The sequence below is a fragment of the Gallinula chloropus genome, assembly GCF_964237585.1.
Source record: "Gallinula chloropus genome assembly, chromosome: 30".
NCBI lineage: Eukaryota > Metazoa > Chordata > Aves > Gruiformes > Rallidae > Gallinula > Gallinula chloropus.
In genome coordinates, this window is record NC_140115.1 from 1,770,624 (window position 1) to 1,786,267 (window position 15,644).

General features: G+C 51.8%; 1 protein-coding gene across 1 annotated transcript; it reads left to right on the forward strand.

The window, feature by feature from the left end:
* Positions 1 to 11,550: 11,550 nt before the first annotated feature.
* LOC311202462 (olfactory receptor 14A16-like) lies at positions 11,551 to 12,474 on the forward strand (the record flags this gene model as incomplete). Its single annotated transcript, XM_084277047.1, has 1 exon — positions 11,551 to 12,474. The coding sequence occupies one exon, from the start codon at positions 11,551 to 11,553 to the stop codon at positions 12,472 to 12,474; it is 924 nt and encodes a 307-aa protein (XP_084133173.1).
* Positions 12,475 to 15,644: the final 3,170 nt, after the last annotated feature.

The window sequence follows — 15,644 nt, forward strand, 5'->3', positions numbered from 1 at the left end:
GGGTATGTAAGAGAACTTAGTGATCCCCATAAATATTAATGGGAAGCAGGAACCTGACAGACATGCAATGCATATTATATTATGTAATACTGTGAATAAGGCATCTGTAAACCTTGGAAATACCTAACCCTTAGTAAACAAGGGAGGGATTTTGGATGGGAATAGGGTATAAAAATGCTGCAGACTCTGCCCACAGGTGTGCCCACTTTGCTAGGTCTTTGCTCTGGCAAGAAGGTTTAATAAATTACTGCTTCACTACTACGTCTTCCACAAGTCCGTTCTTTAGGACCTTTGGCATTTCTCACAGAAGCAGAAAGAGATCAATAAGCAAACCTGTATTGGAATCAGGCATGGCCTATTGCACTACTCAGGGTACGAGTGAAACCTGGGGCTAAGGGAAATTTAAGCCCTTTTGGGATACTGTCTGGAAGACCACAGGAAGCTTCAGGCCGGACGCATTGAAATGAGGCATCTTCACTTTGGGGTTTTTCAGTTTGACTTCTGGACACTCCAGGTTAACGTCTGGGACCTCAATGTCTATTTTCAGCCCCTTGATGTTAACATCAGGTTCTTTCAAGTCACCTTCTACCTTCGTCAGGGCAACGTCCACCTCTCCCTTTGCTTTGTGTCCCTTCAGGTTCCAATCGACGTCTGGCATGGACAACTTTGGCCCCTTGAGATTCAACTTCGGCAGCTGAAATTTGGAGCCTTTTATTTTCCCTTCTGGACATTCCAAGTCCACCTCAGGCACGTCCACATGCACTTTGGGACCTTCCATGTCTGTTTTAGGGCCTTTCAGATCTCCAGAGACCTTCAGGACTCCAAAGATAAAGGAGAGACCCTACATTGATTAGGAGATTCTGCCTTGCAGAATTACACAGTATCGCTGGGAAAACAGTGGAAACCAATTAATAAACGTGTATGAGGGACCAGAGCTGAAGATTCAGACTGCCCCATTACATGCTTTTGATCCTGGAAATTGGGGGGTTATTAAAATTTTTGAGGGAAAGGTGGGATGGACCATACCAGGTGTTGCTAACAACTTCCACAGCCAGTGAGGTACAAAAGCGACCTACTGGGATTCATTGTTATGGAGTGAAAAGACCCCCAGGAGAGCAATGGACTTCTGAACGCCAAGGGTCTTTTGAAAAAGAAAAAGGGAGACTTGAGATAAGGAAACCAACAAAAAATAAATTAAGGGATTTTATACAACCTTAGAGTTATTTAATAAAAAGAGCTGCATAGTAACCTCCTCTGGCTCTTGCGCTGCTCCGTGTCCTGCTCCCTGTTCCTTTCCTTCTCCCTCCCTCACCCCTTCCCCTCTGTCACTCTGGCCTGCTCCCTGGCCCATGTCCATCTCACCTCTCTTCCCCCTTCTCCTCCCACTGCCCCCGGTGCTGCTCCCTCGCTCTGCCTGTCTCTTACTCCCCTTTCCTGCCCTTGGCCCTTTCCCTTTCCTTGCCTTCTCTCTCTGTCTTTCTCCCTCTCTTCCTCTCCTCCACTCTTCTGTTACTTTCTCCTCCTGTCAGCATAGTCCTTCCTCTGTGTTCTCTACCTTCTCCTCCTCTTTGCCCCACTGTTCCTTTTCCCCTCCCATTTCTTTTTCTGACTCATCATCCTAGAAACCCTTTTTCTGAAGCAGTGGCATGTGTGTGATGATAAAGATCTTTTTCCATTCACATACACAAAGGGGCAAGTCTGAGATTACACAGAGAGATCATCAAGGAAAGCTTTATGGAGAAGGTTTGGCAAGAAAGGAGCAGTCACTGTCGTCCGAAGAGTCTCCGCTGTCATCGGGTGGTGCCTCACTGGAGACTTCTTCAGCAAGGTTGGAAGGGACGAATCCTCTGGTGCCATCTGTCAGCTCGCCCACATCCCACCCGTCTTCATCCACATCTCCATAGATATAAACATACTGTCCAGCAATGAGAGGAAGCTCCAGCTCAGGCCGCTGGTTGGGGCCATGGAAAGGGTCGTAGCTGTATCGAGCTACAAAGGCTCGAAGCTTGGCTGGTTGTTTTCTCATGGCCTCCAGGAGGATGGACTCCTGGTCGCGGGGAGCCTGGTGCTGCCTGGAATTGATACAGCTGGATCTTTCCAGCCGTTCCTGTTCCTGGTACAGATTCTGGCATCCATTTGGCTTCCCCAACTGGTCATTCAAGGCAACCAAGCAGGCTTGAAAGCCCTGCAGGATTTTTCTGTGTTGCCTGAGGCCTCCACAAACGCCTGCCTTTCCTTGGGAGCATGAACATTGTCCCCTTTGGCTCCTTCTCCAGCTGTGGGCTCCTTTCTGCCACTTCTCTCTTGGCTTCCAGTTTGGACTTTGCCTCTTCCAGCTGGGTTGGAACACAGATGTTTCCTTGGGTGGCAGAGTCTGGCTCCCCTGACACTAGTGTGAGTTGCCCAGGCTCTCCCATTTCTCCACCCTGCTGCTGATGAACCGGTGCCGTGCAGAGTTCCTCAGTGGAGCTGTGGATGTGCTGTGGCACTGGAGTATTGCCCAGGTCATCCATGGTCTGCTCCAGGTCCCTGGACTTTTCAGCCAGCTTCATGGCAAGGGCAGTGAGCTGAGCCCTTTTCTGCTGCAGCTTCTCTGCCTCCTTGCACACTTCTGGAGAGCCTTCCATTCTCAGCTGGGTGGTCTTCACCTCAATGGCACTCCCTCCCTTCTCCAGGTCTTGGAGAAGTTGCTGCAGGCGGGTCTTCTTCTCCAGGAGCTGGCTGCGTATGCTGCCAGGCAGCACCAGCTCTTCCCCCTCCGATACCTGGAGCTGAGCATCTGCCACAGTGTTGCCTGTTGTGAGGTGCCCGGCGTTCTGGCTTTCTAACACACTCTTCTGTGGTGCTGCCAGGGCCTGGGGCTCCTTTCTGCCAGTGGAGCAGGAGTTCTGCTCCTCCACATCTCCCTGCTGCCCAGAAGGGTCTTTGCACTGGGCCGTGCTGGGGGAGGTGGGCAGCTCACCCTCGAAGCGCTGCAGGAAGAACATGAAGAGATCCCTCTCCAGCCGCAGCCGGTTCTGAAGGATGCGGATACGGGCGGGCTGGTTGCCATCCCTCTCCCACTGGAGCTTGGTGACGATGTCCCGCAGCTTGCCGAGGGCCTCCCCCCTGCTCCTGATGGGCCTCACCATCTCCTCAGCCAGGGCCTGCTGCAGGTGGCGAGCCCGGCGAGTGGCAGTGCTGCACTCCTGCTGCAGCAGCGCCTGTGACTGGCGGAGCTCAGCCTCCTTCCAGCGCTGCAGCTGGCGGTTCTCTGCCCCCTGCTGCCGCTGGTCCAGCTCCTGCAGCTGGTGCTCCGACAGAACCTGTTGCTGCTCCCACTGGGACTCGAGCCGTTCCGCCAGCATCTGCCGCTCCCTGGCCAAAGCCGCCTTCAGCTCCTGGGTTTCGGCAGCGAAGCGGCAGCGCTGCTCTTGGTTGTGGAGCTGCTCTTGCTTCAGCTCAGCCTTCAGAGCTTCCAGCTCTGGTATGCAAGCTTTATCTCTTAGGTAAACAGTGAAGTGATGAAGTAAGGAAATAACCATCACCATGTATGCATCAAGGCAAGCCAGGCCGGTTGGAACTGGTAGGTCATCAGTCTTTCTTACTTTCAGCTAAAAAGGGCTACTAATGAGTTTGTGCAGGAATGAGTTATAGAAACTATGGAGAAAACCATAAAGAGCAGAAGACCCCATGAGTCTCCCTGAGCATGCTCTACCTGGGAGGAGTGAATGTAAATGACTTCCTGAAAATAATCTGCATAACCCTGCCCTTTCTTAGAAACTATAATGAATATGTAGAGTTAATCTGTATAAATAAGAGAAATTTGGCTTTAATGGGCACACACATGGGGAGGAGCGATCCCCTGTGTGCCCAGAGCTGCAGTAAAGGATCCCTGCTTAACAGTCACCAAGGCTGGTGAGTTTTGATTCCGGCTTTCTGAGGCATCAGTTTGGCACCCAGATGGGACCCTCTCTGCTGGGCTGCAGGATCCCATAAGGAACAGGACTCCCTAGGCACACCCTGGATTTCCCGGAGGAACTCCTTGCCCTGCTCAGCTCACTGATGGAGCAGAAAAGGAGCATCCTCCGATGATTAACGCCTTCTTTGAAAGTTCTTTGAGCTCCTGGTTCTGGTGTCTGCTTGGCTGTATTTGGTATCCTTGGGTATTTTAGTATTTGGGTTTTGGAGAGCGGTCGTTGGGGATACTGTAAGTCGTCGGGAGACGTCCCAGGCGAGTGCCGTATCCCAGGTCACTGCTGCCTGATGTGTACACTTGGTTAGTCACATGTAACTGCTGCTAATGACTGGAATCTCCATAACTGTATCTGGTATTGTTTTGGTTTGGATTTGTCTTATAAAGAACTTGTGTGGATGTGTTTGACTGAGATGTGCAGAGAAGCACGAAGTGAGTGTGGAGTCCTGCTGCGTCCTTCTGTCACAGCGTCCTGCTCTGTGGGTCAGCAGGAGAACTCCTGCCTGTCACAGGGGAGACCAGGGTTCCATTCCCCAACGGGGAATCACTGCTCTGGTGGCACTGATTGATTGGTATTCACTTTGGACATTGTTACAAAGAACTGAGTACTGAAAATTGGTTTAGATTTGACAAACTGTTTGTGTGAGGGAAGTGAGTTGACTCTGGTGGGAGTGGTGAGCGACTGAGTTGCAGTGTATCTGCGAGAGAGAAAAATCTGCCCACAGGAAATGTATGGTTTGGTTTTTATATTTGGTGTAATCAGTGTGTGTCGCAGTTTTGCGTTGCTGGGTTTTGGAGGAGAAGGGGGGGGCTGCAGAGATGGCTGCTGCAAGAAGCATCCAGAAGCTCTCTGCAGGCCCCAGAGAGGAAACATTGGCTGACTCAAGGCCGGAGTCGCTGCTGACCGAGGCCGAGCCCATCAGCGATCGTCACTGCGCATCTGGGAGTCACAGTGAGGAGACAAAAACCCACCAGCAGCTGCTTTGTGCCCCCAGAGAAGGGAGTGAGAAGATGTGAGGAGCTGTGCAGGCACCAAGGCCAGGGAAGGGGTCAGGAGGCGCCGCAGGTGCCGGAGAGAAAGATGCCCCTGAGCCCCTGGAGAAACCCATGGTGGAGCGGGTGTCCCCCCACAGCCCATGGACAAGGCCCAGACCCCCCCTGCAGCCCGTGGAGAGGCCCCACACTGGAGCAGGGGGAGACAGACAGGAGATGCTGTGACCCGTGTTGGAGCAAGGCCCTGCCAGCACCTGCAGCCCATGGAGAGAGAGAGAGACACAGAGATGAGCAAGGGAGAGATCCAGATGGAGCAAGTTTGCTCGGGGGAGGCTGGTGACCCCATGAGAAAGGATTCATGTTGGAGAAGTTCATGAAGGACTGTCTGCTGTGGGTGGGACCCCATGGTGCAGCAGGGCAACGGGTAGAGGAATGTCCCCCTCCGCTAAGGAGGAGAATATCTCATGAGGAACTAACCCAAACACCCATTTCCCCTAGTCCCTGCCCCTCCCTGTGCCACAATGGGGGGTAAGAAGGGAGTAAAATCCCAACTAAAGTGAAGTCTGCTGAGAAGGGAGGGTGGGGAGAGGTGCTTTAAGATCTCGTTGTACTTCTCATTGCCCGGCTCTGGTGTCACTCTGTGTGTAGTGTAATAAATTAGTGAGTTTTCTTTCCTTTATTCTGTGTTTTGTCCGTTTTCCTCTCACACTGATTGTGGAATGATTTCTCCTTGTCCTTATGTCAAGTCCTGAACCTCTCAATATCTATTTTCTCCCCTGTCCAACTGAAAAGGGGAGTGATAAAACAATTTGGATGGGCATTCGGCCTCCAGCAAGGGGTAACCTCCACAGGTATCTCATCCCATTTCTCATTTCTTTGACAAAACAACATCACCTGAAATAGAGTAAGATATTTCAAGGTCCCATTCTCAGGCTGTTTTCACCACTGACCAAGGGATGTTGGGGACACCATTCATTACAATACCAGTTTATTTTACTCCCAGTCAGGGGCGTCCCTCCAGATTTACTCCAGTTCTTTAAGATGCAGCCTAAGGGAGAGCAGAGAAAGACTTATATGGATGAAGCGAAACTTCCCTGTGTTACCAATACAGCATGTAGGAACAAACCCACCCTGCTGATAGGACTTAGGCAGAGCTTAAGCCAAGCAGAACTCACACTGCTTCCTGAAAAGCCTTGCTTTCCCCCCATTTCTGTCCCTGTGAAGTGGAAAACTATACTTTATCAATACAACACCTTCCCCTGGGGCAAGCCCTCTGTGATCACAGGGCCACTTTCAGTGCTGGTCCCCAGCCCAAAGGTCCCCTGAGAGACAAGGCTCAGGAGGACGAGGCCATCTTGTGGATTTCCTTGAAACAGCAGAATTTTGCCAGCCATGGAATTGGGGAGCAGCTACCCCAGGAGTAACTTCCTGGCTGTCCTTTCTACCCCAACCTTAGGTGTTCCCTCCCAGGAGTGGCGAGTGACGTGATTTGGGCGGAGAGGTGAATACGATCGACATGAGCCTGTGCCCCTTTGTTGGGATTTCATCATCTCAGGGTGTCAATTTGACAGCCAAGAGAACCAGCTTCCCTGGGCTGCTCTGTGGCCACCATCACCTCGTCTGTCAGGCGGGTATCAGTGTTGCTCTGCAGTCACTGTCCCTCCCTGCAGCTCTCCAGCACATGGGACGTTTCAAAGATCAAACCAGAGCTCAGGAATTGGGGCAGTTGCCCATCAATGCTGGTTTTCACAGAATCACAGAATCATAGGGGTTGGAAGGGACCTTGGGAGACCATCGGGTCCAACCCCCCTCCCAAAGCAGGTTCCTTAGCAGATGTCACACAGGTTGGTGTCCAGATGGGGCTGGAATCTCTCCAGAGATGGAGACTCCACACCTCCTGGGCAGCCTGTCCCAGGGCTCCCTCACCCTCACTGGGAAGAAGTTCTTCTGCATATTGGTGCAGAATGTCCTGTGCTCCAATTTGTAGCCATTGCCCTTGTTCTGACTCCCCAGACCACAGAAAAGAGGCTGCTATTTCCCTCTGTCTCACACACTTGAAATATTTATAGCCATTAATAAGATCCCCTCTTCACCTTCTTTTCTCAAGGCTGAACAGCCCCCGTTCTTTCAGCCTTTCCTCATAGGGGAGATGCTCCAGTCCTTTAATCATTCTCATAGCCATCTGCTAGACTCTCTCCAGGAGATCCCTGTCTTTTTTATCCCAGGGAGCCCAGAACTGGACACAACACTCCAGGTGGGGCCTTACAGGGCAGAGTAGAGGCGGAGGATCACTTCCTTTGACCTGCTGGCAAGGCTTCTTTTGACGTTCACAGCAGAGTAGCAGGTGAAGGCATCACGTACTCTATCCTCTCTGGGCTCCTTCAAGGTGTCCCTGGAGCTCCAGACAACCAACTTGGAAAGACACTGAAGTTCTCACTGATGTTTCCTCCCTTGGTTGGGGAGAAATCCTTCTGTCCATAAGAGTTGTTTCTCCTGATCAAACCAGAGCTGGGCAGGAGAATCACCTTGCCTTGAGGAGGCAGGACCCCCAGGCAGGGATGGGGAGGGCACTCTTTCCCCTGTGGAGTGTAGGGTGTTTCCTCATTCCAATAGAATTTGTCAGGTTAAAAGCGTTGGGCACCTGCTGGACTAAAGTTATAAATTCATTTTGCCACCCCAGGCTGAAGAGGGGGGCACAAAAGTTTCCCCAGATATTAAAGATGGTGAGAATGGTCGACCAAAACAATGTTTGTGATAGTCTGCTAAACGTCCTATAAATATTAACAAAGCAGTTATTAACTAAACTATACAGACAATTAACAGCTTCATCTATTCCTTCAAGCAGGTGTCAGAGATTCCATCTGGAAAAGAAAAGAGAGAAAACTCAGACTTAGTTTGTATTAAGGAACTGGTCGTAGATTGTTATTAGAAGGATGGAATGATCCACCTTGTATTGACTTTGTGTTCCTTCCCATGGGCATCTTTTGCTTTCCAAGCGTATTTGTTGAGGGGCTCAGCCAGGACGAGGGGAACAGTCCCAATGGTCGGCATTTCTACCAAGACTGGCAGACCAGGAGAGAAAAATGGCTTTTCTGGGGTGCTGGGAGTGTAGGGTTTGGGGATTAAATTTGGGGTTTGGGTCAAAAGACATTGAGTCGGGACATCCAATTATTCCCCAGCAATCATTGACTTGGGGAACTGCATCCCAGAGACGTTCTGCCCAGTGTGGCTTGTGAGCTTTTAAAAACCCTTTCAAAAGCCCATTAGTTCCCCCACTATCCCATTAGCTTGGGGGTAACACGGGGGGTGAAATCCCCACGTGACTCCTCCTTCCTAGGCCCAGTCCTGCCCCTTGGCAGCAGTGAAATGACTGCCCTGGTCTGACTGAGCAGACTGGGGGTTGGCAGAAAGCGAAACCAATTGGTCAGGGCCCGCCCTGGGTGTTCTCCTGCTGCTCCTGGAAATGCCTGGGCTTGGTCTAGGCCAGAAATGATTTCCACTCCCACTAATACTATTGTTTCCCCTCTGCCTTCCCAGCATTATTCTGCAGCATTGTTCACAGGCCCAGAGCCAGGTGGGGCAAGCTTCCCAGTGACAGGCCACCCCCTGGCATGTGCCTCCCTGTGGGAATCCTTGGATCCTGCCTGGCCACCTTTCACATGCAGCCATTCCAGGAGCCTGTCCCAATGTCCTCTGAGCTGGTCCTCTTGTGCAGAGGGGCAATGCTGGCCAGTTCCTCTGAGCTGAGGGAGCTGGGCCTCATTAGCTTGGAGAAGAGGAGACTGAGTTGTGGCCTTATTCGGGTCAATGGGCAAAAGCTGGAGCAGAGGAAGTTCCATGTGAATGTCAGGAGAAACTCTTTCACTGTGAGGGTGCCAGAGCCCTGGGACAGGCTGCCTAGAGAGGTTGTGGAGTCTCCTCCTCTGGAGACATTCACACCCACCTGGATGTGTTCCTGTGTAGTTTAGTCCAGGTGATCCTGCTCTGGCAGGGGGGTTGGACTAGATGATCTTTTGAGGTCCCTTCCAACTCCTAACGTTATGTGATTCCTTGACCTTGGATCTCCCTGCACGTCTCTGGAGCACCTCTGGCCCCTCAGGTTTCACTGGGTGTTGGTGTTTGAACACCTCCTTCTTGGCCTCCACCCCCCATTAATTCCCATGAGAGCTGGGACCAGCAGCTTCCAGGAAGCAGGTGCCTCTTTTGTGCCCACTGGAACGGTGGGAAGAGGAATCCCAGCTTTGGTTGGCTTGAGGCAGCCATGTGCCAGAGCTGCATCCCCTCCCCAAGGGGAAAGAGTCCCCTTCCCATCATCTTCTGGGGGTCCTGTCTCATGTGGAGACAAGGAAAAGTGATTCTTCTGCCCAGCTGATGCTTGACTAGGAGAAAGGACTCTGCTGGACAGAAGGATTTCTCCCCAGACTAGAGAGCAAATGGCAGGGAGGACTTCAGTGTCTTTCCAAGTTGGTTCCCTGGAGTTTCAGGAATACCTCAGAGGAGCCGAGGGGTACATGACACCTTCACCTGCTCCTCTGCTGTAGCTGGGCTGGACTCCTGGGACAGTGGAAGCTGATGAAACATTACAGCAATGATGAGGGACAGCTCTGCCACAGAGCAGCTCCTCTGCCAAGCACACAGGGCTGGGGACACTGCCTGTAGGCATCAAGGGGAGACCTGAGAGGGTGAGAGAGCTGACAGATGCTGAGAGCTCACTGGAGGAGAAATATCCTCAGCACTCTACCTGTGAGTATGTCCCTGGTATGTCTGTGGGTGCAGGGCAATGCAGGTTCTGTTCCTGGAGGGATCTCCTAAAGCTGGGACATGGGACAGTGTGTGGGGTATGTCAGGAAGATAGATTCTCTATAGGACCAGAAGGTGCTGCTTGGAAGGGATTCCCTTCTGCCCCATCAGAAGGACAGGGCAGGACAGCTGTCTTCTCCTGGGCATGGTTGAGGAGTGCCCAGGGCTGTCCTTGTGAGCAGGGTCCTTGTGACCCGGGGTCTGTGTGCTGGGGCAGGGACTCTGCTGCTGCCAGAGTCAGCACTCAGCCTGCCTGCTGGGCTTTCCACAGGGATATAGACAGCACCTCTGGGTTGAAGCAGTGACCCAGGGAAGGGCAAGGTAAGGTCCTTCTGCTGTAAGAAAGTGCTGCCTGGGTCAGCTTTGCTCCCAGCCAGAGCTGATCCATGAGAAATTCCAAAGAGAATGTTTCTCCAAAGGCAGAGTCTTTGCTTTGACTTTTCCTCTCCTGTGGGCTGTGCTGAGTGTGGTAGATGAGAACTTATTTCTCCCCTTGAGAATATGCAGTGAAAACTTGATTCTCATGAAGCTGTTTGAGCCTGGTCTGAGCCCTGCACACACAGAGGTTCCCTGGGGCAGTGCCCTGATGCCAGGAGGTGTCTGCAGAGCAGAGCTGAGCACAGGGCAGGTTGGATGAGGTCTGTGAGCACAGAGCAGGAGGTGAGATGGGCAAAGAGAAGCACCTGCAGGGACAGCTCCAGGCAGCAGAGACATTGTCAGGGAGGGAGGAGCTGCTCCCAGAAATGCCCTGGCAGTGCGGATTTGAGAGGCCCCTGACACTTTCTGACACCCACCCCCTGGTTTCTGCCACCCAGCACAGACTCTGCAGCCAGAGTACAGAATTTTAGGCTGAAACTTCTCCTTGGCAGCCCAACCAGCAGTGAGGAGAAACCCCTGAGTGCCAGTCTTTCTATTCCTGACCCTAAAACTTTTGCTGCAGCATTTCCTGCTGTATCCCCTCCTGTCCTTGCTGCCTTTGTCCCACCATTACCTGGGGCTTTGAGTACGTCCATGGTGGGGCTGGCACTGAGCTGACCCTACACTTCGGGACCCCCATCTGTAGGACTGAGGTTTTCCAGGCAGCTCCTGCTGGGCTGCAGCTGCCTCCCACAATGGCACCGCTCTCCCAGGGACTCTTGTGCCCCAGAGAGGAGCCCCATGCAGGAGACATCTCGGCACAGAGGCCGTGGCAATGCCACTCATCACCTGTGTGTGGGCAGCTGCACTGAGCCCTGTGTGTCCCTGGTTGGGAGCGGGGAGCTGAGATCCTCCTTGGGTAGGATGAGACTGCAGGAGGGCTTTGGAGCTCTGCCCTGCAAGACTGGATTCCTCAGCTCTCTGTGGGGTCCAGTTTCTTCTACAGGGAACAGCAGGGTGTGATCACAGAGCGTCCAGCACAGGGCAGCTGAGACCAGGGCTGATGGACAGAGCAGCTCTCCCCACTCTGCACTCAGGGGAAGGTTTCACAGGCACTGCAGCAGCAATGTCAGGCAGTTCTGACAGGAGAAACACTCCTCAGCTCCTTCCTATCCACAGGGGATTTAGTCTGAGATAAGGCCATCCTTCTATTTCCTTACTGCTGCCAGACAGGACTGAGTTCTCCAGAGCCCACAGCCAACCCTCCTCCCATCAGTGGCACGCTCAAGCCAGCACAAAAGAGACCTGCCGAAAGGAACCTGCCAAAAGGCTTCCTGAATACAGGGAGTTACTGTGAATTTGAACCTGTTTCCCTCAAAGAATCGTTCCGTAACATCTCACTACCTTTTTATCCTTTGACAGGTCTCCACACTGGATCCCAGCAGATGTCCAACAGCAGCTCCATCAGCCAGTTCCTCCTCCTGGCCTTTGTAGACACACGGAAGATGCAGCTCCTGCACTTCTGCCTCTTCCTGGGCATCTACCTGGCTGCTCTCCTGGGCAATGGCCTCATCATCATCACCATAGCCTGTGACCACCACCTCCACACCCCCATGTACTTCTTCCTCCTCAACCTCTCTGTTGTTGACTTTGCCTACATCTCCACCACTGTTCCCAAATCCATGGCCAATTCCTTGTGGGACACCAGGGCCATTTCCTACACAGGATGTGTGGCTCAACAACTTTTCTTTTTATTCTTGATTGTCACAGAGCACTTCCTTCTCACTGCCATGGCCTATGACCGCTACGTTGCCATCTGCCACCCCCTGCACTACGGGACCCTCCTGGGCAGCAGAGCTTGTGTCCACATGGCAGCAGCTGCCTGGGGCAGTGGGTTTCTCAGTGCTGTGCTGCACACAGCCAATACATTTTCACTGCCCCTCTGCAAGGGTAATGCCCTTGACCAGTTCTTCTGTGAAATCCCCCAGATCCTCAAGCTCTCCTGCTCAGATGCCTACCTCAGGGAAACTGGACTCATTGTGGTCAGTGCTTTTTTAGCTTTTGGGTGTTTTGTGTTCATTGTGATGTCCTATGTGCAGATCTTCAGGGCTGTGCTGAGGATCCCCTCACAGCAGGGACAGCACAAAGCCTTTTCCACCTGCCTCCCTCACCTGGCCGTGGTCTCCCTGTTTGTCAGCACTGCCTTCTTTGCCTACCTGAAGCCCCCTTCCATCTCCTCCCTATTTCTGGACCTGGTATTGGCATTTCTGTACTCGGTGGTTCCACCAGCAGTGAACCCCCTCATCTACAGCCTGAGGAACCAGGAGCTCAAGGATGCCATGTGGAAACTGATGACTGGATTTTTCTAAGCATCAATACGCTGCCCATCTTCATCTGTATATCACTGGCCATGTAACTCTCGTTAGGACCATTTTGTATTTAGTAGGTTTTTAGTTGTTTTATTTTCTTTTCAGTCTGTTTTGTCTAAGCTATATTAACATGGGCCACATTCCTACCACTCCTTGTGACATATCTCCAGGTATTTTTGTACTGAGACACTGCGTAGTGATGAGCTGTGCTCTCTTTGCATCTTGTTTGCTTGCAAAGGGCCACAATTATTTCATACATTTATATACAATTTACTGATGCAGGCATAAGAAATACTCACCTTCCCTTGTACCTACATTAGTCTGGTAGTCTGTCTCTTTCATGTTCCTCAGCATTCAGGTGTTTCCACCTCTCCTGATGACACAGCCAGGCCTAAGGACATCTTTTCAGCAGACTAGCTGGGCATATCCACTTCAGTTTCATCACTGTTTTCCACCTCTGCTTGCTCTTTGGTCCATCAAGGACTGTTCTTGGAAAAAACCTCCTCTGAAAGCTGACCCCCTTCACACGCTGCTTGGCCGTAGCAGGCAGCTGAGGAGAGAGATTTCATGTTTATTAAGAAGGGTCATGATTAACTGCTGTCTGTTGCCAGAGAAATTTGTCTGCTCCTATTGGGCTCATTCCAGCAGACTGCTGGAGGCCATGAGGACAAACCCAGGCAAAGCACAGGCAGCCCTGATGCTGAGGACAACCTGGCTTGGTCTGATGAAGCAGCAATGCCAGTGCTGACCCCCAGCCCCTGGGCGGGGAGATCCTCACTCTCGCCTGTGTTGGATGGTTCTTCCTTTATGATGTGGGGAGTGTGATGCCAAGGGAAGGAGAGTGGTATGACACATGGTGGCCTCCCCTGGGGTGGGTGCAAGGATGCAAGGATGCTCCATGGCTGTGAGGACAGTGTGGCACCTTTGATGCCTCTGTGGCAGGGACCTCAGCCATAGAGGAGGGAGCAAAGATCTCATTTCTTTCAGACCCATGTAGCCTGGCTGGCACCCTTGGCCATCTGCACCACAACCCATGACACACTGCCCCACACCTGTGCATGTTTTCCTGTAGGTTGCAGGCCCTTCCCTACCATTTTCTCACCCCACAATGTCCCTGCATATAATGATTTCTCACCCACCAGACAAGCTGTTCCCACAAGCACAAAGCCACCAGCTCATCCACACTTCTCCCAGTGACTTCTTGCACCACAGCATTACCCTCAGAATGACATTTCTTCATCCTCATGTCCACTCTGACCTTCAGAGCCACAGTTTCATGTGGACTTCCTTTCTTATGTTGTTTCCCTGTAGCACAAAGAGGGCTTCCCGCAGCCTCCCCTTCTCCAGGCTAAAGAAGCCCGGGTCTCTCAGCCTCTCCACACAAGACCCCTAACTGTATCTTGGCAGACTTTCTCTGACCACATAAGTGTTCCTCCTCATTCCTCCAGCCTGGGGAGCCCCACACTGGGACTGACTGCTCCAGAGGTGGCCTCAGCAGTGCTGAGTCCAGATGGACCAGTCTTGTGCAGCCCAATGTGCTCATGGCCAGATTCCTCTTCAGCACCTCTGGCTGCTATGGCAGCCCCTGCAATGCCCAAATTCTTCTCCTTGTGGCTGGTTCTCCACTCATCATGTCTGTGCTGCCTTGATGTGTGGGTGTTGTGCTGGAACCTTTTGTCATGGTTTCACCCCAGCCAAGAGCCGAGCACCACGCAGCCGCTCTCTCTCTAAGAGGATGTGTGTGTAGGGGGGGATTGTGGGCAGGGGGAAGAAGGGAGGGTAAAGGAAACCAAAAACCCCAAACCTTGCAGGTTGGGATATGGACAGTTTACTGGGACAGCAGAGAGACACAAACTCTTGATGTACAATGCAGTTTCTCACCAAATTGCACAGCTCTGGCCATACCTCTCAGAGCTGTCCTGAACCTGCTCAGTCCCCAAAAATACACATCCTGGATCTGCAGGATCCTATCCTCACTGGCTTCTGTCCTTACCTGAGCATGACATAATTGGATGGCATACACTCTTTAGCCAGGTCGGGTCTCCTGACCTTTGTTTGTCCCCTCCCACCTCCCTGGGCAGCCCCCACCTTCTCCTTTGCAGGGAGCATGAACAACTGAAAAGTCATAGAATCACAGAATCACAGAATCGTAGGGGTTGGAAGGGACCTCGAGAGATCATTGGGTCCAACCCCCAAAGTCCTTGATTGCTTGGCAACAACCAAACCATCCCTGTGTTATCAGCACTGCTCTCATCTGAACTCCCAAACACGGCATTCCACCGTCTGTAAGAAGAACAAACAACTATATCCTAGCCAAAACTATGCCACCCTTGTAGACAACAAGTGTAACACAACAGTGGGCTCACTCCTGTAGTCAGGACAATCCCCTTGGTCAGTTACGGTCAGCTGAGCCTGTTCTGTCCCCTCCCAGGCAATTGTGCACTCCCAGTTGACTCATTTCTGGAGCAGAATTAGACAAAAGCCCTTGATGCTGTTCCAGCTCTGCTCAGCAAAGAGCAAACACATTCATTTAGACTGACAAATACAAACCACAAAATATGGGGGCCACCAACATGAAAATTATAGGTCAGGAGGAGGAGATCTCTTCTGTTGGGAAATCTTCTTGATGTTCCTGTTCCTCAAATCCCAGAGTTGCTCAAGGCCTCCTTGAAAGGAAGCTCCATTTTGTGTGCAGTTAATCTGTGCTTACCGATGGCTCTCCAACCTGTGGTGCCTCTGATAAAATGACAGCACTAGGTGTTAAAGAACATGAGAAATAAAAAAATAAAACCAAGAGATGCTTTCTAAATGACATAGGAGTGGGCCACTGGTAGAAGCCTCATGTTCTCGCAGCCTGCTCTTCTTTGTCTTGGAACAGAACCACAAGTTGCAGGTGCCAGAGGGTCAATATTGGAGGGTTCAACCTCTCCAGAAGGCTTCTGGAAGACAGCGATGATATTAATAGAATCACACAGCCACGGACTACCAGGTAGGAAGGAAACTGAAGGATCATTTGATCCAATAATTTTTGGCAAGCGCTCAGTCTCCAGAAAAGCACCACACAGACCATCTGGCCCTGCACCCCATCTCGCTGAATCTTATAAACCTCTGATGTTGGGGAATCCATCTCTTCCCATGGGAGATTATGCCAAAGGCTGCTTGTTCTCAGG